We start from the raw sequence: 19,827 nt of genomic DNA, 5'->3' as shown, positions 1-19,827 counted from the left end.
AACGGAACGTAGATCAAGTCAGATAAACACTTCTCAGTACACTTTCTTGTCAATAACATGTCCCTGACTTACTCTTCTTTTTTTCGGGATTGGGTGTCTGTCTCGAGACCTTAGCTGGGATTCTAAAACCTTTGCTTGGCCGCTGCAGCCACCCCTGACATTCATTCTGCTCAATACCACAGGCGTGTTCCTGCCTGGAGTCCGTGTGTGTGCCCTTCCCTCTGCCTGGAGTTCTCCCTCACACCTTAGTGTGGCCTCGTCTTCTCAGCTTCGGCTCTGCATCACTTCCTCAGGCACGCACTTCCTGACGACCTTACCTACTACACACACCCTGCATGTCCTAACACTACTGTCACCTCTCTAAGGAGGCCACCTCACTTTGGCCTCTTGTACAAGTCTCCCTTGGTGCTTTGTTCGAAGCTCTCCGCAGTCTGTCAAAAGCGCGGGGATGGGAGGCGGAAACCTTGCCTTTCACGCCCGCGAAGCGCTCTGAGGGCAGAGACTCAACCACCGCGAGGCGACCCCGCTTTCCACAGCAGGCATGTGGCGGAGCCCGTCCTCCAACCACTGTCCAAGACCCGCGCGAGGACCTCACGTCGCGCGGGATCCCACCCCGCCGGAGACTGCGCACTACCTCTCCACGGGGGCCCTAGGTCACCACGCATGCTCCGCACCGCCGGCGCGCGAGGTCAGGGGCGGGACCTTGGCGCGCCTGCGCACCTGTTCAGCCTCGGCTTCCGGGCGGCGTCGGCGTGATGGGGCTGAGGGCTGCGGCGGAGTAGCCGCGGCGTGTGGTCGTGTGATTCCTGCTGTCTGTTCCGACGGCTCGGGTCTCGGGGTCTTTGGGAGCCGCCGGAGGGTGCGGAGAGAGCCTAGGATCGCCGTCCGCCGCCAGTCCCCGGCATGTCGGCCGAGGCTTCGGGCCCGGCGGCGGCCGAGGCCCCGTCCCTGGAAGCCCCCAAGCCCTCGGGTCTCGAGCCTGGCTCCGCCGCCTACGGTCTCAAGCCGCTGACCCCGAACAGCAAGTACGTGAAGCTGAATGTGGGCGGCTCGCTGCACTACACCACGCTGCGCACCCTCACGGGACAGGACACCATGCTCAAAGCCATGTTCAGCGGCCGCGCGGAGGTGCTCACTGACGCGGGAGGTACGCCGCGCCGCACTTACCTGTGTGGTCCTCCATCCTCCAGATCCCCGTCTGCCTTCCCTCGCCCGGTCTCCTCATATCTATCCCCTCTCTCGCATCTCTACCGTGCAGTCAACTCATTTAACCTCCTTCCAGCCCCCGCCATCCAGTCTCATCGCCCCTTCCTCATTCATAATTCCCCTCCTATCTCAGTCCTTTATCCCTAGCAATAACCAACATTTAAGGGAACATCACATGCCCGCTTCCAACACGCGCTGTGGTCAGTAATTCAACACGTCACTTCCGAATTTTTATTACCAGTCCCCTCCAATTCTCCCACCCTTTACTCCTCAGCTCAGACGACTTGGGGACCAGTCCTGCTAACAGCAGCACCCTTCCAGGCAACCTTCATGTTCCTTCCAACTGCCCAGCCTTATGTTTGCCTCTCTACCTCAGCACTGCTAACAACCGGCCTGGAGGAGTTGTCTGTCTCTGTATTCCTCCAACACAGGTCCCCGTACACTCTAGGGATCCATCTGTAAATGCAGACTGTAGAAAAAGGCTGTTTTGGGGGTTTGCCATGGACACCAGAGAGAAGGGTGGACAGTTCTCTTTGGCAGGTGAACCTTACCTTCTTGGAGTGTTGCCTTCAGGGTTGGAACCCACATGCCCAGGTGGAACTGTAGTTTTTGTGAGGGTGGGGGAAGGTTTTGAGAGGGGTATAACAATGATAGTAAAGAGCAGGAAAATTAAAATTTGGGCGATGGAGTTCAGTCTTAAAATATCTGAGGTTGAAGGATTTGATTATTCAACAAGTATTTGTAAAGTGCCAGTTAGTGCCAGAGATACTTTGGTAAATGAATCAGACAAGATTAGTCTTATAGATTTTACTTTTTTGTGGGAGCAGGAGGAAAATAATAAGCAAATACACATATGAAAAATACATGTGATTGCAGATAGTAATAAGTTCTATGAATAATATAAAGGTTGAAATGGTAGTGAACTGGGGGGTGGGGTAGATATTTTAATTAAGGCAGTCAGAACTAACGCCAAAGGTTAGAGTTTGTTGGTAAGGTAATCATTTTCATTGCAATCATTTTCTCATGGTGAGAACTTTTTCAATGCAGAACAGACCTGGAAAGGAATTCATTCTCTGTGTCCACGGATGTTAAAAAGGGTTCTATGGGAGAACTCACTGGAGATGTTTTAAAGGGATTTTCTTGGATTTGGCAAAGGTTTGAGACAGATCAGTATTCAGACCTGTAGCTTTGGAATCTGTTTTTCATAAAAATTTAGTAGCTCCAGAGCCCTCCTGCAAAGCCATCCTTCCTCTTGCCTGTCTCCACTCCACCAGGTTGGGTGCTGATTGACCGGAGCGGCCGCCACTTTGGTACAATCCTCAACTACCTGCGGGATGGGTCCGTGCCACTGCCTGATAATACCAGAGAACTGGGGGAGCTACTAGGCGAAGCACGCTACTACCTGGTACAGGGTCTGATTGAGGACTGCCAGCTAGCATTACAGGTGAGGGGCCCTGGGTCCCACCTTATACCCATGTCTCTGGGAGAGCTGTCTAAGCACTTAGATACTAGCACATTAAAAAATAGAGGGGAAGTATCTGGGGTATTGTTTGGAGAGGCTCCCTATGGCCTAGCTGTGACTAGCCATAACTACAGAAAATTTGGTTGGAGGTGCTTTTCTGTGTATTCCTGCTACCTCAGGAAGGACCTCCCTCACCACCTCATGCCAGGACTATTACAGTAGTTTTTTTGTTTAAGATTTCATTTATTTTTTCATGAGAGACACAAAGAGAGGCAGAGACATAGGCAGAGAGAGAAGCAGGCCCAATGCAGGAGCCTGATGTGGAACTCGATCCTCTGATTTCCAAGATCATGCCCTGGGCCAAAGGCAGATGCTCAACCGCTGAGCCACCCAGGGGTCCCTGTTATAGTAGTTAAATGACTGTTCTCTCCTTGCTGTTCCTACCTGGCTAATCCGGCAATCACACTACCACCTGAGTGATGATCCTTAAACAGTCTAGTCTCCCCTTTGCTCCTAAATCTTAAATAACTCCCTGTGCCACTAGGAAAAAAAAAATCTAATATTTATTTATTTATTTATTTATTTATTTATTTATTTATTTATTTATTTTTTATGATAGTCACAGAGAGAGAAAGAGAGAGAGGCAGAGAGGCAGAGACATAGGCAGAGGGAGAAGCAGGCTCCATGCACCGGGAGCCCGACGTGGGATTCGATCCCGGGTCTCCAGGATCGCGCCCTGGGCCAAAGGCAGGCGCCAAGCCACTGCGCCACCCAGGGATCCCAAAAATCTAATTTTAAATTAGAATATAATGATCTCTGTGATTTGGTCCTGTCCTGGGAGGCAGTATTCCACCCCCAGCCAGGTTTTTGTTGTTTTTAACTTCTTTTTTAGCAATGAAATCCTAGAATCAGAGCTGCTCCCCAAAAGACAGATTGGAGGTTCCACGCCCCAACTTCTGGGCTTCTCTTCTATGGATCTCAGGGTTCTGAAGAGAGCTTAGAAAGCACAGCCAGGACCTGTGGGTTAAGTGTCACCTCTACCACAGCTGACCGAGTGACCTTGATTGAGTCAGTTCCTACCTCTGGCATTCTGTCCTCGTGTTCCAAAAGATAGGAAAACAAGAAAAATATGTACACTGTAGTGAGTTTTACATAAAGCCTTTTATTTTGTTCTATTTTTACATTGTTAAAAATGTACCTTCTTTTATGATACAATATTACTAGGAGATTATAAGAGTTTCTTTTTTAGTGCCCTTTATATATTAAAAAAGTGGCAACTATAAACAATTTTCTGTTATCTTGGTGAATACATATCAGTTCTTGAAATTCAAAAGTATAGGGCAGCCTTGGTGGCTCAGGGTTTAGCGCCGCCTTCAGCCCAGGGCATGATCCTGGAGACCCAGGATCAAGTCCCACGTCGGGCTCATTGCATGGAGCCTGCTTCTCCCTCTGCCTGTGTCTCTGCCTCTCTCTCTCTGTTTCTCATGAATGAATAAATAAATAAAATCTTTAAAAAAAATAAAAAAACAAAAGTATAGAGTTCCTTTGGGCAATATCCATGTTTTTCAAACTGCAACCTATAGAGGAAAAAATGCATTTTATGCCCACGTATATATAACTTAAGTAAAATTTTTTTAAAATGATACTTCTAGTGAAATACATGCTGATATATTGTTTTCTTTCTTTTTAATGCTTTTTGGACCCATTAAACTTATTTCATGACTCATTAATGGGTCACCACTTGCAGTTGGAAAACCATTGAACTAAATAATCTTGAAAGTGGGTTCCTGCTCTGTAGTTGTACATTTATTCAGTGTTACCTTCCACCCACTGTGCGTTGGGAGCTATTCTGCTATCTGCTGTGTGTACATCTTGTACCCCTGTTCAATATACAGGTAAGAAGTTAAGGATGCATCCAAGGTCAAAGAGCCAGTAAGCCGCAGAGCTCAGAGTCAGCCCCAGCTTATTGATTGCTAGATGCAGTGTTTTTTCCTCTGTGCTCTACTTGCTTCCTTTCCAGGTTTCTCTGACACTGTTCCCATCCTCACCCCACTCAGAGTTTGCATGTTCATTTGGAGGTTTTTGTTTTTAAGATTCAGGTGTAGAGAGAATTGGGTTCATCATACTCCTCAGCGTGTGGTACTTAATCATCATTGGTCTCATTACAGATCTTTTCTCTCTTTATTTTTCCCTTTCATTCCCAGTTTCCTTGCCCACTTCCATTTTACCCATAGGTACCCCTCTAATTCTGACATTTTGATACATATACTTAGATTATGTTTGTACCCTTGAAAAGCTAAAAGCCTCATTTTGTATATGTACACTGTAACACAGTGTACACTGTGTTTTAAATTTCCATAAATGGCATTGAGGTATGGATTGTGTATTTCTTAATTCAACACTTTTTTCAAGATCTATTCATGCTGCTATTTGTACATTTAGTTCTTTGCTTCTAACTGCTGCACAAGAATCTATGGCATGTATTCATATTTTATTTATACATTCCCCTGAGGTTGGAAACCTAGATTGCCTCCAATTTCCCTCCCCCACAAACCGTGCCACCTGCCACCATGAGCATCCTTATACATGTGCTCTTGTGGATCCTGGGCCAGGGTTTCTCATATTTGTAGCTGGGAGTGGAATTGCAGGGTAATAGAACACATACAAACGAATTTCAGCAAGTATCATCAGATTACTTTCCCAAATGACTGTAGCACTTTATACTCTTGATCAGCAATGCAAAAGGGATCCCATTTCTGCATATTCTCAACAACACATGGCATCATCCAGTGTTCTAATTTTGTCAGTCTGGTTGGTACAGAGTGATCTCATTTTAATTTGCATGCCTCTAATGACTAATGAGATTGAGCATCTTTTCATATGCTTTACTTGTTTTTGTGGTTTCCCTTTCTGTGAATTGCCTATTCATGTTCTTTACCAAATTTTCGACTGAGTTTCCTATCTTTTTCTTGTTGCTTTGGAGAAGATGTCTGCATATTTTAGTTTAGTTCCTAGGGAGAACTAAGCCCTAACACATGTATTGTACATAATAAATTTACTTTCCTCGTATGTTTGTAGAATGGTACTACTTTCCTATCATCCTTGGAAGAGATGAGAAAATAGGTACTGCAATTATTTCCTGGATTTTGAGATTCAGATGAAGAATCCTAGTTGAGAAAATCTGTTTCCGATAATTTTTAGTCAGTTTTAGTTGTTGCCAATATTTTCTCTTAAAATGTCACCTGTCTGTGGCATCTGTTGTTGGATAGAAATCTTTTTTTATTATAACCATTTATTATTTTTAAAGGAGTATATGTTTGCATTGTAGAAATTTAGAAAACACAGATAAAAAAATAAAAATTCCAAATATCCTTCAAGGTCTTCATGTGTGTGTGTGTGCGTGCGTGTGTGTGTTTGCCAAAATATATATGATTATACTGTATGTGCTGTTTTGTAATCTGCTTTTTTTTTGTTTGTTAATAATTGCCATCTTTCCATGTCAATAAAATTTCCTCTTACCTAACATCCAGAGTATATACAAATTTTTCCATTTGTTCCAGAGACATCTTTTTTTTTTTTTTTCAGAGACATCTTTTATAGCTGGTTCATCTAAACCAGGACCCAGTCTAGATCCTTGCATTACATCTGATTATTATGTTCTTTAAGTCTCTTCCAACCCCAAACCATCCCTTTTTTATTTATGCTGACTTATTAAAAGAGACTGCCAATTGTCCTGCACAGTGATCCGTTTTCCATATTTGCCTGGTTGATTCCTTGTGGTATCATTTGGTTTAGTACTGTACCCTATTCTGTGTTTTCTGGAAACTAGACAGTAGATTTATTTTTTTAAGTTTATTTATTTATTTTTTAGTAATCTCTATACCTACGGTAGAAATTGGACTTAAACTCACAACCCTGAGATCAAAAGCCGCATGCTCTTCTGACTGAGCTAGCCAGGTGCCCCAACAGCAGATTTAAAGGCTTGATACTAAACATTTTGGTTAGAATAAAATTTAGGTAATTTTATATATTTCTTTTTTAAAAATTTTTTTTTTAAATTTATTTATTATAGTCATACAGAGAGAGAGAGAGAGAGAGGCAGAGGGAGAAGCAGGCTCCATGCACCGAGAGCCTGACGTGGGATTCGATCCCAGGTCTCCAGGATCGCGCCCTGGGCCAAAGGCAGGTGCCAAACCGCTGCGCCACCCAGGGATCCCTATTTTTTTTTTTTTTTAAGATTTTATTTATTTATTCATGAGAGAGACACACAGAGAGAGGCAGAGACACAGGCAGAGGGAGAAGCAGGCTCCATGGAAGGAGCCCGACATGGGACTTGATCCTGGGTCCCCGGGATCGGGCCCTGGGCTGAAGGCAGGCTCCAAACTGCTGAGCCACCTGGGCTGCCCAATTTTATGTATTTCATATTGTGTTGTATTGAGAAATGCATAATACTGCTGCTAATATGACCCATCATTGGTAATGCTCAGAATTGGCCCCTAGATTCGTGATGATGATTGGATCCCTCCATTTATCATTACATTTCCTTGTTGCCAACCATGAAGTAATCTGTGTGATGTTTAGGCACTGATAGGTAACTGAATGGCACTTACCTATCAGCCACACCACTGATTGAGAATCCTTACGGATCAATCATTTCTTTAGGGTTGTAGAGTAATTATAATTCTGTCATTCTTTTAGCATTATTACCTGGGATTATTTGTAAAGTCACAGTTTCCATTGTCAACTGGAGAAAATCTTGATTTTAATGTCAAATTCCTCTTTGTTTTTTAACCTAGTGGTATATCTTTGTAGGGTCTTGTTTAGGAAGATTTTTTATCCCATTCTACATCTTTTACTAGTTTTATAGTTCTATCTTTCATATATGGGTCTTTTAATCTAAATGGAATTCATGGTCTTAAATGTGAATTATGAAGGGATTTAACTTTTTTTTTGTCCTCCGTAGAGTGAGCTAGTTTTTCCAATGCCATCTACTGAACACTCTGTGGTAGCCAGTGTTCAAGATAGCCACCAGCAATTCTTGCTTCCTCCTTATTCAGACTCTTGTGTAGTCCCCTCCCCCACTGAATATGACTCACCTATGTAACCAATAGGATATTGCAGAAGTGATAGTGTATGACTTCTAAAGCTAGGTCACAAAAAGACATTGCAATTTCTGCCTCTGTCTTGGATCACTCATTCTGGGGGAAGCCAGCTGCCACGTGACACCCAGTCAACCCAAAGGAGAGTTTACTTGGTGAGGAACAGAAGCCCCCTGTCAATAACCAGCACAGAGTCCCAGCCATATGGGTGAACTATCTCAAGTGGATTTATTTGTTAGGCCCAATCAAGTCTTCAGATAACTACAGCCCTGGCCAGCATTTGGACTCCGAACTTCACGAGAGGCCCTGGTCCAGACCACCAGCTGAGCCAATCTCAAGTTCCCAACCCATGAAAACTGTGTGCAATAATAAATGTTTATTGTTTTAAGCTGCTAAATCTGTAGTCATTTGTTACCCAGCAGGGAATAACAGATTTGGTATCTGGAGTGGGGTTCTGTAGTAACAAAAGCCTAAAATATGGAGTGGCTTTAGAATTGGGAAGTGGGCACCAGCTGGCAGGACTTTGAGGAGAATGTTAATAAAAGCCTGAAGAGCTTTAGAGGGTCTCTTCATAGAAGCCCAATGACTTTGGAGGAGGCTGAATGGAAGAAAATGTTACTGGAAACTGGCACAAAGGGAACCCTTGTCATGTAGAGGCAAGAGTTCAGCAACACTGTTTCCTACAGTAGAAAACATACCTAATGAATTGGGTGATATAGCTAAAGAGGTTTCCAAAAAAGAATGTTGAAGGTTTTGTTGCTGATAGTGAAATAGAAGAGAGAGTAAGCCAGAAGAAAAACAAGAAGGCAGGAATTACTGGGTTTGAAAAGTCCCAGCCTTTCAAGATAACACATGATGCTACAATTCACAAATAGCTTCCAGGCCAAGATCAGATACAGGGCATTCTCAGTAATCTTCATCTTCTCTAAAGATGAAGCCGAGGATGTGATTCTAAAAGCCTTTGTTAAGACTTCAGAAATATCCCAGAAAATGCCTCAGCACTGCTGCTCAAACAACAGTGCTTCTAAGAAGCTGAAGGGTGGTGCCCCTCAGCAGTCTGAGCACACCCCCAAAGTAGAGAGTGTATCTCACAAAAATTTGTGGGTATGGGATCATCCAGTGAACTGAACCCCAAGACTCGCAAGATACCCACTACGTTTTTACGAGAATTATGTTGGCAGAAACTGCCAGCTTGGAGCGAAAGTGACAGAGATGGAGCAAGAGAAGAGGCCTTTGGACCTCTTTACAGGCGAAAATCGTGGAGCTGCAAGCATGGACTGGCTTTCATGGAAAAGGAAGGACGGTTCAGGGCAGAGCCAACAGCCATAGAGAATCATTTCTGGGCAAGAGTGCATTAGCTCCCAACATTTGTCCAACTGGCTTTCAGAATTTCTATGAAACAGGGATCCCTGGGTGGCTCAGCGGTTTAGTGCCTGCCTTTGGCCCAGGGCGTGATCCTGGAGTCCAGGGATCAAGTCCCGCGTCGGGCTCCCGGCATGGAGCCTGCTTCTCCCTCCTCCTGTGTCTCTGCCTCTCTCTATGTCTATCACAAATAAATAAATCTTAAAAAAAAAAAAATTTCTATGAAACAGTGACTTGTATGTGCCACCAGCCTTCCCCCAAGCATTCCAGACAAGAGTAACTCCAGTGTTTATCGTAATGCCTGTTCCACCACTGCATATTAGGTGTATGGGAGAGAGAATTTGTGTCTTTAGTTCACAGGTCTTCAGGTCCAGAGGAAATGTACTTAAGGAGCTATACCCAAGGATCCTCATCCCCATCTGGACTGACTTAGATGACAGTATTCTGTACTTCAGGCTGATGCTATAATGGGATGAGACTTTGGGATATCATAGGAGGGGATGAGTGTGGTTTTCAGTGGGAAGGATTTGAATCAAAGGAGCCAGATGATGGCCTGTGGAGCCAGTCTCCAAGGCAATCTCTAATGATTCTTATTCCCTGGTATTCATTCTTTTTTTTTTTTTTTTAATTTTTATTTATTTATGATGGTCACAGAGAGAGAGAGGCAGAGACATAGGCAGAGGGGGAAGCAGGCTCCATGCACCGGGAGCCTGATGTGGGATTCGATCCTGGGTCTCCAGGATCGCGCCCTGGGCCAAAGGCAGGCGCCAAACCGCTGCGCCACCCAGGGATCCCCCTGGTATTCATTCTTTTGGTAGTTTCCTCGCACACAGAGCAGGGCTGACAAAACTAGGTCATAAAAGACATTGAAGCCTCCACTTTGCTCTTGGATTATTTGCTCTGGAGAAGCCAGCTGCCATGTTGTGAGGACACTTAGACAACCCTTTGGAGAGGTCCAGATGACAGGGACCAGCTGTTTCCTGATGATAGCCAGCATGAACTTGCCAGCCATATGTATAAGCTTTCTGACACAGATCCTCCAGATTCAGGCATGCCTTCAGATTCCTGCAGCATTGGCTGACTTAGCTACAACCTCAAGACGTACACCTATTCCACAACAACCCAGCTAAGCCACTCTTAAATTCCTAATCAACAGAAACTGAGATAATAAATATTATTGCTTTGGGATCCCTGGGTGGCGCAGCGGTTTAGCGCCTGCCTTTGGCCCAGGGCGCGATCCTGGAGACCCGGGATCGAATCCCACGTCGGGCTCCCGCTGCATGGAGCCTGCTTCTCCGTCTGCCTGTGTCTCTGCCTCTCTCTTTCTCTCTCTGTGACTATCATAAATCAATAAAAAAATTAAAAAAAATATTATTGCTTTAAGCTGCTAAGTTTGGGAATAGTTTATTACACAGCCATAACTGACACACACTCCATACTTACCCCACTGATATGAGGTGTCCTTTATAAATACCAGTTCTCATATATACATCAACCCATTTCCAAACTCTTTTGTGTTCCATTGGTTTTTCATTTGTTCCCAAAACCAAAACCATACTGTTTTCATTAGTATGGCTTTACAGAATATCTTAATATATGATAGCATCAGCCTTTCCTCTTGGCTCTTTTTAAAAAATAACCTAAGTATTAGTAGACTTTAATTCTTCCATATTAATGTTAGAAAAAGTCTTATAAGTTTCTTAAAAAAAGTCTTCTGGAATTTCCGGTTGAGAAAAAGATCTGGTTGAGAAAAGTAAAAGGGGTTTTGGCATAAAGATTCTGGAAGACAGAAAAGGGGAAAGAAGATCATGTATCTGTTCTGCCTCATGCCTCATCCCACCCAGCCAGGTTCATTTATTCAACAGACACTGAGCATGTACTGTATAGCAGGCACTCCCTAGATGAGAAAAGACAGATCACAAGCAAACATACAACAAAATGTGAGGAGAGGAGAAAATGTGAGGAACTCAGTGCCGTGAAGAATGAGCTGCTAATGTGTAAAGGAGGTAGAGGAGGCTGCTTCAGTCAGGAATCTTTTTTTTTTTTTTTAAGATTTTATTTATTTATTCATGAGAGACACGGAAAGAGAGAGAGAGAGGCAGAGATGCAGGCAGAGAGAGAAGCAGGCTCCATGCAGGGAGCTTGATGTGGGACTCAGTCCTGGGTCTCCAGGATCATGCCCTGGGCCAAAGGCAGCACTAAACCGCTGAGCCACCTGGGCTTCCCTAGTTAGGAATCTTTAGGAGACGGACCAGCACCCTCTGAGGGGTACTTTTTGAGTTATCTGAGTGGTATGAAGGAACTAGCCAAGCACACAGCAGTGTAGACAATTCTGGGTGATGGGAACAGCAAAGGGCTGAGTGGGTACAAGGAACAGGCCACAGTGGGGCTGAAACCCAGCAAGCTGGGGAGAATGGTAGAAACAAGATCAGAGAGGTTGGATCCTACAGAGCTCTGTGGACCACTAAGGAGTTGGACCCCGCCCCCAAAGTCAACGAGCAGCTTTGGACACCTTTTAAGTAGGAGAGTGAGTGACCTTTGGTTGTGCTGTTAACCACCTTCCGCTTCTTCTCTAGCAAAAAAGGGAGAACCTGTCCCCGCTGTGCCTCATCCCCACGGTGACATCTCCCCGGGAGGAGCAGCAGCTCCTGGCCAGCACCTCTAAGGTGAGGCCCCTGTGTCCTGTAGGGTGGAAGCTGGGGGCCTCTCCCTGCAGCCTGACCCCTGCCCTTCTCCTTGCTCTCTACACCCACAGCCCGTGGTGAAGCTCCTGCACAACCGCAGTAACAACAAGTATTCCTACACCAGGTGATGGCTGCGGGGTGGGGAGGTGCACAGGGTTGGGGGGCGGGGGCTGTGGCCGCCCAGAGGGACAGAGTGCCTGCCTGCAAGCCTGCCTGCCGGGGTGCAGATTCCAGCTCTGGGTATGGGGCAGGTCATTTTCATCCCAAGGTTCAGTGTGTTCACCAGGAAATGGTTCCACCGAGGATCAGATGACAGAGGTTAGCATTTACAGAGGGTTTTTCCACAACAGAGACATTGCTTTCCATGCTTTACACATAGGAGCTCCCATAATCGGCCCAACTCTTTGGGGTACTACTGTCTCCATTTGGCAGATGGGGGAACCAAGGCACCAATAAGTGAAATAACTTGCCTCACATCACTCAGTTAAAAGAAGTGGTGCAGCTGGGGCTCCAGGTCCTGCACAGTAGTCCTTCTGCTGTGCTGGGATTTGCTCCGCTCTGCTTCTTCCCTAAGGCCCACTTAGCCTGGCCCAGGGTGGAAGAAGCTCCTGCTGAACCCCAAGACCTGTATGCAGGGCAGGCAGGCCTCTGTGCTAGAGGGACAGAGGGAAGGAAACCAGTGTACTGAGGCCTCCTGGTCCCCTGGTCTTCAGCACTTCGGATGACAACCTCCTTAAGAACATTGAGCTGTTTGACAAACTGGCCCTGCGCTTCCACGGGCGGCTGCTTTTCCTCAAGGATGTACTGGGGGACGAGATCTGCTGTTGGTCCTTCTACGGGCAGGGCCGCAAAATCGCCGAGGTGTGCTGCACCTCCATTGTCTATGCCACGGAGAAGAAGCAGACCAAGGTCAGAGGGGATTCAGGGCCTGGTCAGGGAGGGCTGTGGTGGTGGGCAGCACCAGGACCCTGGACAAAGACAGCTCAGCAGACCAGGCAGCGGAAAGTCCTGGGAATCAGGAGCTGCAGTTTCAAGTTCCAGGGTCTTGGGGAACCTTGGGCAAATCACCCTCCTTCTGTGGGTCTCTGTTTCTCTGCCGTGAAGTGAGGGTGTTGGATTAGAGTGGGATTCTTTACCGAGCCCATTTGGGTCTCAAGGCCATCTTGAAGTGGTAAGCGGGTTTGGAGTGTGTATACATTTTTCCATATAGAAAAACCATAGATGTTAAAATCTCAGAATGGTTCCTGATGCAAAATAGGTTCTTAAAACCTCAAGGCCTTAGAACACACAGGTCTCTTAGAACACACCGAGTTTGTAAGTCCTGAGTCCTGAACATGGCAGTCCCTAGCAGATACTTCCAGAGCACCTACTCTGCACTAAGCACGGCGCCAGGTTTGAAATCAAGGTGATTGAAAGGCCTAGTAAAGTACCAGCCCTCTGTCGTGTCATCTGCTCCCTTTTGACTTTGATATGAGGGAAGTGCCTTAGATACACAACTCTCTGAGCACCCAGCGCAATTTCATACCTCCCAGTCTTTGCACTAGCGTCCCTCTTGGACTTTTTCCTCATCTGCATCTGCCTAATGAACTTGTGCTCAATCTTTAAGACACAAGCCAAGCACAGATTTCTTTGGGATACTTTTGTTCATGAACTTTCAACCCTTTAACCCCAGAGATGGTCCTACTTCCTTCCTAATCTGCAGTGGGCAGAGGCTGGGGTGGGGCCGGGGGTCTCACATCAGCAGCAAGAGATTAGCTCCTTGAGGGTAGGGCTCTAGCTTTTCTTCCAATCTCTAGCACTGGGCAGGTGCTTATCACACAATGGAAGCTAGGAAACATTTTTTTTAATACATGCATGCATGAATTCCAAGCAGCTTGCAAGAAGTTTCCACTGTAATTGGGAAGACAGGAAGATAAACCAGTAATGAAAATGCAGCTTGTTAAAAGTTATGTTAGCTCTGTCCCTCCAGGTCACATGAGGGGACTCTCCCAGCACCTCCTTGCCTCACCCCTTTCTACTTTCTCTCCGCTCTGCTTCCTTCCTGCACATGTTCAAATACTATGCAATACTAAATGCACTCCTGCCCTGGAGCTCTGAGCCTTGCTGTTGTATGTACCCCAGGCTGCCCTTTCTCTATTTACCCATGTTGCTCCTTCCCTCCCTCCTTTGGCTGTTGGTTGAATGTCACCCTTTCACGGGGTGAAAATGTCACCCTTTCACCCCTTCTCTGAACACCCTCTCTAAAGTTGTAATATTCATGGCCATGAGCATCCCCACCTGCTTTTTCTGCTGTATTTTTTCCTGTAATGCTTACCACCATCTGAGATTATATTTTATTACACATATGTCTGTGTCCCTCCCCTGGAAGGGAAGCTTCCTGCAGACAGGAGCTTCGCTGAGTTCACTGCTACACTCCCAAAACCTAGAACGACACCTGGTACGGTGCAGTCACTAGGAGTATTTGTCAAGGGAAAGAACATACCAAGAGACTTGGCAGCAAAGGAGAGAAAACAAGTAACTGCCTGACTCCAGAGCTGGACCTTGAAGGATAAGTATGTCTTTGCTGAGTAAGGGATTGGCAGAGAGGATAGGTAGTCAGGACAGAGGAGCTGTGGCTGCAACGGCTCAGGGGTGTACTTCCTGGTAGTGGGGCAGTGGGGTTGGGGGAGGCATCTGTGGAACTGGATCATAAGGTAGGAGCTGGGGCTGCTGGCCTTTTGCAGGTGGAATTCCCAGAGGCCCGGATCTTTGAAGAGACCTTGAACATCCTGATCTACGAGACTCCCCGGGGCCCAGACCCAGCCCTTCTGGAGGCCACAGGGGGTGCAGCCGGAGGTGGTGGGGCAGGCCGAGGGGAGGACGAGGACAACCGTGAGCACCGGGTCCGCAGGATCCACGTCCGGCGCCACATCACCCATGATGAGCGTCCCCATGGCCAACAGATTGTCTTCAAGGACTGAGCTTTGACCTTTCTCTGTCTTCCACCTGCCACCAGAACACAGTTCCTCTCTCTCTCCCTCCCCTTCCCTGACTTTTGCCCCCGGCTTTGCTGGCCAAGTCGTGGGTCCTCTTCTTGTCCCTTTTCCATTCTTTTGCATCTCACTGCTAATGGCACGGTACATTCCAGCCCCTTCCTCATTCACAACCCTTCAGAAGGCCTGCATTTGTCCCCTCATCCCATTCTTATCCTGCTATCTTCCCTCTCCAGCTGGTTTATAATGATTTAGAATTCCCTTTTTTTTCTTTCTTTCTCTCTTTTCAGCACATTGTACATGCCAAAGTGTCATGCCAGTCGTTCCTGACACCTACCATGTTCTGAGCCACCTCCCCACCGTTGTGCAGGGTAGTTTCTCTCCCTCCCCCTTCTCCCACCCCTTTAACTTTGTACTAGGCTGGCCTGGGCTTACACCAGCTCAGCCATCTTCGCAATCTATTTCATATTATTTATTTTAATTTTCTATTAAATTATTGGAATAAAGTTGAGTTGAGGGTCTGGTGCTGGCTCCAGGGGAGAGGGTCAGGGAGATGGCTTGTGTTAAGGAAGTACTTGGCTATTTGGATGGGAGAGGATGGGAGCCCCTGCCCCAAGCCTTTTACTGGGCTGGTAGCTGGAAGAAGGTAGTCAGGAGTTAGGAGAGGACTTCAAATGTGTATTTCAGTGTAGGCTGGCCAGTTCCCACCCTCAGCACCGCCCCCCCTGCAGTGGAGAGGAGGTGCAGGCTATTACTCAAGCTGTCCCTGAGTGCGGCACCTCTGCAGCCTAGACGTCTGAAGGGAGCCCCTTGCTTCAAGGGTCTGGTGCGAAGACAAAGTCAAGGGCCTGGCGCTCAGCCCCAGCCACGTTGGGGTGCCAAAGGTCCACGATGAAGACCACTCGAGGCCCATCTTCCGGGGAGCCTAGGGCACAAGGGTATGGAGACAAGAGAGCAGCTGACATTAACTACTGATATGCCAGAGCACTCACCACATACACACAACAGCCAGTACTTTGTCAGTAAGTGTCAGGCACTATTCCAACCCCTTACATGTGTTAACTCTAAGTCATCCAAACAAACCACAAGTCATTGCCATGATTATTCCCATTTTATACGAAGTAACTGAGGCACAAAGAGATTAAATAACTTGCCCAAGGTCACATGGCTGGTACATGCCAGGGGTGGGACGGGAACCCAGGTGGTCCAGGTCCAGCGCCTTGTACTGTTACCACTGTGCTGAGTCACCCGGTAAAGAAGGTGGTTGTCTCACCTCACAGGTGTTTGGGGAAGTTATAGGACTTGTTCAAAGTCATGCAGCTGGAAAATGCTAGTGCTAGGACCGGATGCCAGTTGGGCTTGATCCCACAGCCTCTAATCTATTCCCCTTCACTCAGTCTCTCATTCCCTCTAGTAGAATGGGAGCTCATTACCATTATGAGCCACTGTGTGCAGGAAGGAGTCGTCTACCAGTAGACAGTGTCCCTCAGCCCAGCACTGGGGCTCACCCCCGACCACCAGCTCACAGCCAGGAGGAATCTTCAAGCCTATGGAAAGAGACCAGGCATCCAACACCCCTGCCTCCATCAAAGGGGCCCACCCCAGTCAGTCAAAAAAGCAGTTTGAAGGTCTCAAAAAGCCCTACATGGTGTCCCTCCTTGCTCTCTTGAAGGTGTCCTGGATTTACAATACAGTACCAGATGAAAGAAGTGCTGGGAGATAGGGGAAAGGCAGTGCAAAGCACATGCTCTCAGTTCCAAAGGAAAGGGAAGGCTTCCTGGAGGAAGCAGCATCTCTTCTTGGGCTTCTGCCAGTTTATTTATTTTTTTATTTTATTTTATTTTTTTTTTGCTTCTGCCAGTTTAGCACAAGAACCCACTTACTGTCTATGAGGCCCTCAGTATAAAAGTATTCAGTCCATTTTTGCCCAAGGACCAACACGGTAAAGTGTTGGTGTTTTGCCCAACACGGTAAAGAACTGCGACAAAACAGAGCAGCCAGCTCTAATAATGATGGAGAATAGAAAGACCTCTCAGGGATCCCTGGGTGGCTCAGTGGTTTGGCGCCTGCCTTTGGCCCAGGGCGCGATCCTGGAGCCCCAGGATGGAGTCCTGAGTCGGGCTCCCCGCATGGAGCCTGCTTCTCCCTCCTCCTGTGACTCTGCCTCTCTCTCTCTAACAAATAAATAAATAAATCTAGAAAGAAAAGAAAGAAAGAAGAAAAGAAAGAAAGAAAGAAGAAAGAAAGAAGAAAAAAAGAAAGAAAGAAAGAAAGAAAGAAAGAAAGAAAGAAAGAAAGAAAGAAAGAAAGAAAGAAAGAAAAAGAAAAGAAAGAAAGACCTCCCAGAGGAGGTGTGATGTTTGGAAGTGGGAGTCCTGAAGGCTGAGTAGGAGTTTTCCAGGAGGTGATAGGTGATAAGGGAGAAAGACATTCTAGGCTGCGGAGTGTGGCATCTGCCAGGATCAGCCAGAAGGCTCTCATGATCTGATGCCTGGTGATGGAAGGGAAGGGGAGGAAGGGAACAGGTGGGAGAAAGAATCTGGCCTTGACGCTGAAGTCAGTGTGCTTTGAAGTGGAGGACCATCAAAACTGGTAGCACAGGAAATGATTTTAGGTAACAGGGCTTTAAGTAACCCTGCATTAAACAACAAAACTGTTTCCTTCTCCATTTTCTCTCAGTCTTTAAAACATGAGGAAGGGAATCTCAGTTTGGTGCTATCATAACTTTTAACGCCCCACTAACACTGTTCCCTTCCAAAGGAAGAGAGGTTAGGCTTCAGTCTTGGGCTAGAGTATTTAACTAGAATTTTAATTTATTTTTTTTAAAGATTTATTTATTTATTTATTCATAAGAGACACACACACAAACACAGAGAGCCAGAGACACAGGCAGAGGGAGAAGCAGGCTCCAGGCAGGGAGCCCAACAAGGACTCAATTCCAGGTCTCCAGGATCACGCCCTGGGCTGAAGGCGGCGCTAAACCGCTGAGCCACCGGGGCTGCCCTTAACTAGAATTTTTAAAGCTTTTTTTTTTTTTTAAGTTTGAATTTGTTTTTAAGAGTACTTTCTATTTAGTGCAAGTAATACTATCATTGTTTTATAAAGATCCCTTTTAAAAAAAAAGATTATTCATGAGAGAGAGAGGCAGAGACAGGCAGAGGGAGGAGGCCCCATGCAGGGAGCCCAACGTGGGCCTCGATCCTGGAACTCCAGGATCATGCCCTGAGCTGAAGGCAGACGCTCAACCACTGAGCCACCCAGGCGTTCCTACACAGATCGCTTTTATTTATTTATTTTTTTAATTTTTATTTATTTATGATAGTCACACAGAGAAAGAGAGAGGCAGAGACACAGGCAGAGGGAGAAGCAGGCTCCATGCACTGGGAGCCTGACGTGGGATTTGATCCCGGGTCTCTAGGATCGCACCCTGGGCCAAAGGCAGGCGCTAAACCGCTGGGCCACCCAGGGATCCCCACAGATCCCTTTTAAATAAGTGAAACAAAATGCAGGGGGAATCAGTATCAAGAAACATAGTCCAGGTGGTAAATGACCATGGCAAAGCTTATGACGATGGTTGGCAGGTAATGAGCTCAGGAAATGCTGCTGTGGGCAACAGGGAGTGATGGAAGATTGCTGAGAAGAGAGGCATGATCAGGAGCACAGTGTAGAGAGCTCTGGTGGCAGAGAAGAGAGTTTGGAGGAGGAATCATGGAGGCAAAGAGGTTGTCTGTAGTCAGCATCTACTTACCCAGATGGCATCTGACCCGGGCATTGGTGGGCCCACAGCGGCCCTCAAGTCGGGCGCCAGGCAGGAGGACAGAAAAGCCAGCATTGCCGAAGGTGTTGGCACTCATAAAGCTCCGCAGCCCCCGCAGTGCCCGATAGGCCCCCGGGCACCGGCGGCAGTTGCTGGGTTGGCACCGGCCTGCTTGGTACAGCAGGAGCTGGTAGCACCCGGGGGCCAGGGGTGGGGACCAGCCCCGAGGCAGAGGAGTAGTCCCTGAGAAGTCCCAGCTCACAGCCCCAAAGTCCCGCAAAATGGCAGGGAAGCTGCTCTCTAGGAGCTCCACGTCATGCCGCTGGGCATCCCGTGGCACAAAGGGGGCTGAGGGCAGGTCCGGCAAGAAAAGCAGGCCTGGGCGCTGAATGCCCAGGACCCCTGGCCCTCCCCCAGGGCCTGGGCCACCTTGAGCTGCCCGCCTCACCCTACCCATGCCAGCCCAGGAGTACCGCCTGGCGTAGGCCCGCAGGCGACGGCTCACTAGGCCTTCAGCCCTGGGTCCTTCCCCAGGCTCCCCAGATCTCCCTGGGCTTGACCTGCCAGTCTCAGAGCACCCCCTAGGCCCTCCACTGACACTCCCAGCCTGACTCCCAGCCCCCAGAGCTTGCATGTCTTGGGAGCCCAGGCGGTAACAGTACCAGAGGAAAAGAGAAGTGAGGGCTCCAAGGAGCAGGGTGAGGGCTGAGGAGGCCAAGGGCGATGGCCATGCAGTCATGATAGGCAGGGAGGCCCTGGCCAGGAGGCCCGGGGCATCTTCCAGACCCCAGTTCCCCTGTCCCCCCAGTTCTCCACTGTTACCCTCTGTGGCTGCTCCCAGGTTACCCTCTGGGCTGTTTCCCCTCCACATTTCCCACTCTGGGTTCTCTCCCCTCTGAGGTCTTCTCTTCACGTCAGTGTATCTCCCTCTTTCTCACCTCCTTCAAGTACCTCCCAACCCTCCTTTCTCTTTCTTTCCTTCTATCTCTCTCCCCTTCTACCTCTTTCTCCTTCAACTCTCTCTTCTTTCTACCCACCCCCTCTCCTTTTTCCTTCTGGCTGTTTCTCTCCCTCAGCCTCTCCTTTCTCCACCCTTTCAGTCTTCCCCTCTCCTTTCTTCTCTCCTCCCTCTCCTCCCCGCCCCTCTTCTAGCTCCCCCTCCCTTCCCTCTAGCCAGTTCCTACCCTACCTGGACCCGTAGCCCCGAGAGGCCGCAACCAGTTGTCCTCCGCAGCGGCTTCTCTCTCTCCTTCCAACCCCTTCTCCCCTTCTGCCCTTCCTTCTC

At 47.6% G+C, this 19,827-nt stretch overlaps 3 protein-coding genes across 7 annotated transcripts in view; 1 reads left to right on the top strand and 2 right to left on the bottom strand.

The window, feature by feature from the left end:
* The window catches only part of TMEM219 (transmembrane protein 219), a 50,249-nt gene extending 48,832 nt beyond the window's left edge, over positions 1-1,417 (bottom strand). For 3 of the 5 annotated variants that reach the window (XM_072753519.1, XM_072753520.1, XM_072753517.1), the window contains exon 1: positions 469-698. The gene's annotated coding sequence lies outside the window, so the exon portion shown is untranslated. Of the gene's footprint in view, positions 1-244; positions 699-1,167 lie in introns of those variants that run through there. The other 2 variants (XM_072753518.1, XM_026011129.2) reach the window with 2 other exon arrangements.
* On the top strand, positions 679-15,296 carry KCTD13 (potassium channel tetramerization domain containing 13). Its single transcript, XM_026011125.2, has 6 exons — positions 679-1,147; positions 2,481-2,650; positions 11,706-11,795; positions 11,885-11,937; positions 12,527-12,722; positions 14,537-15,296. Exons 1-6 carry the CDS (start codon positions 904-906, stop codon positions 14,771-14,773), a joined length of 990 nt encoding a protein of 329 aa, XP_025866910.1. The 5' UTR covers positions 679-903; the 3' UTR covers positions 14,774-15,296.
* On the bottom strand, positions 15,243-19,773 carry ASPHD1 (aspartate beta-hydroxylase domain containing 1). Its single transcript, XM_026011124.2, has 3 exons — positions 18,534-19,773; positions 16,219-16,332; positions 15,243-15,710 (listed from the first exon to the last, which is right to left on the bottom strand). The coding sequence occupies exons 1-3, from the start codon at positions 19,411-19,413 to the stop codon at positions 15,601-15,603; spliced, it is 1,104 nt and encodes a 367-aa protein (XP_025866909.1). The 5' UTR covers positions 19,414-19,773; the 3' UTR covers positions 15,243-15,600.
* Between the last annotated feature and the right edge of the window lie 54 nt (positions 19,774-19,827).

The sequence above is a fragment of the Vulpes vulpes genome, chromosome 3 (assembly GCF_048418805.1).
Source record: "Vulpes vulpes isolate BD-2025 chromosome 3, VulVul3, whole genome shotgun sequence".
Taxonomy (NCBI): domain Eukaryota; kingdom Metazoa; phylum Chordata; class Mammalia; order Carnivora; family Canidae; genus Vulpes; species Vulpes vulpes.
This window is presented reverse-complemented; position numbering and strand designations above follow the sequence as displayed.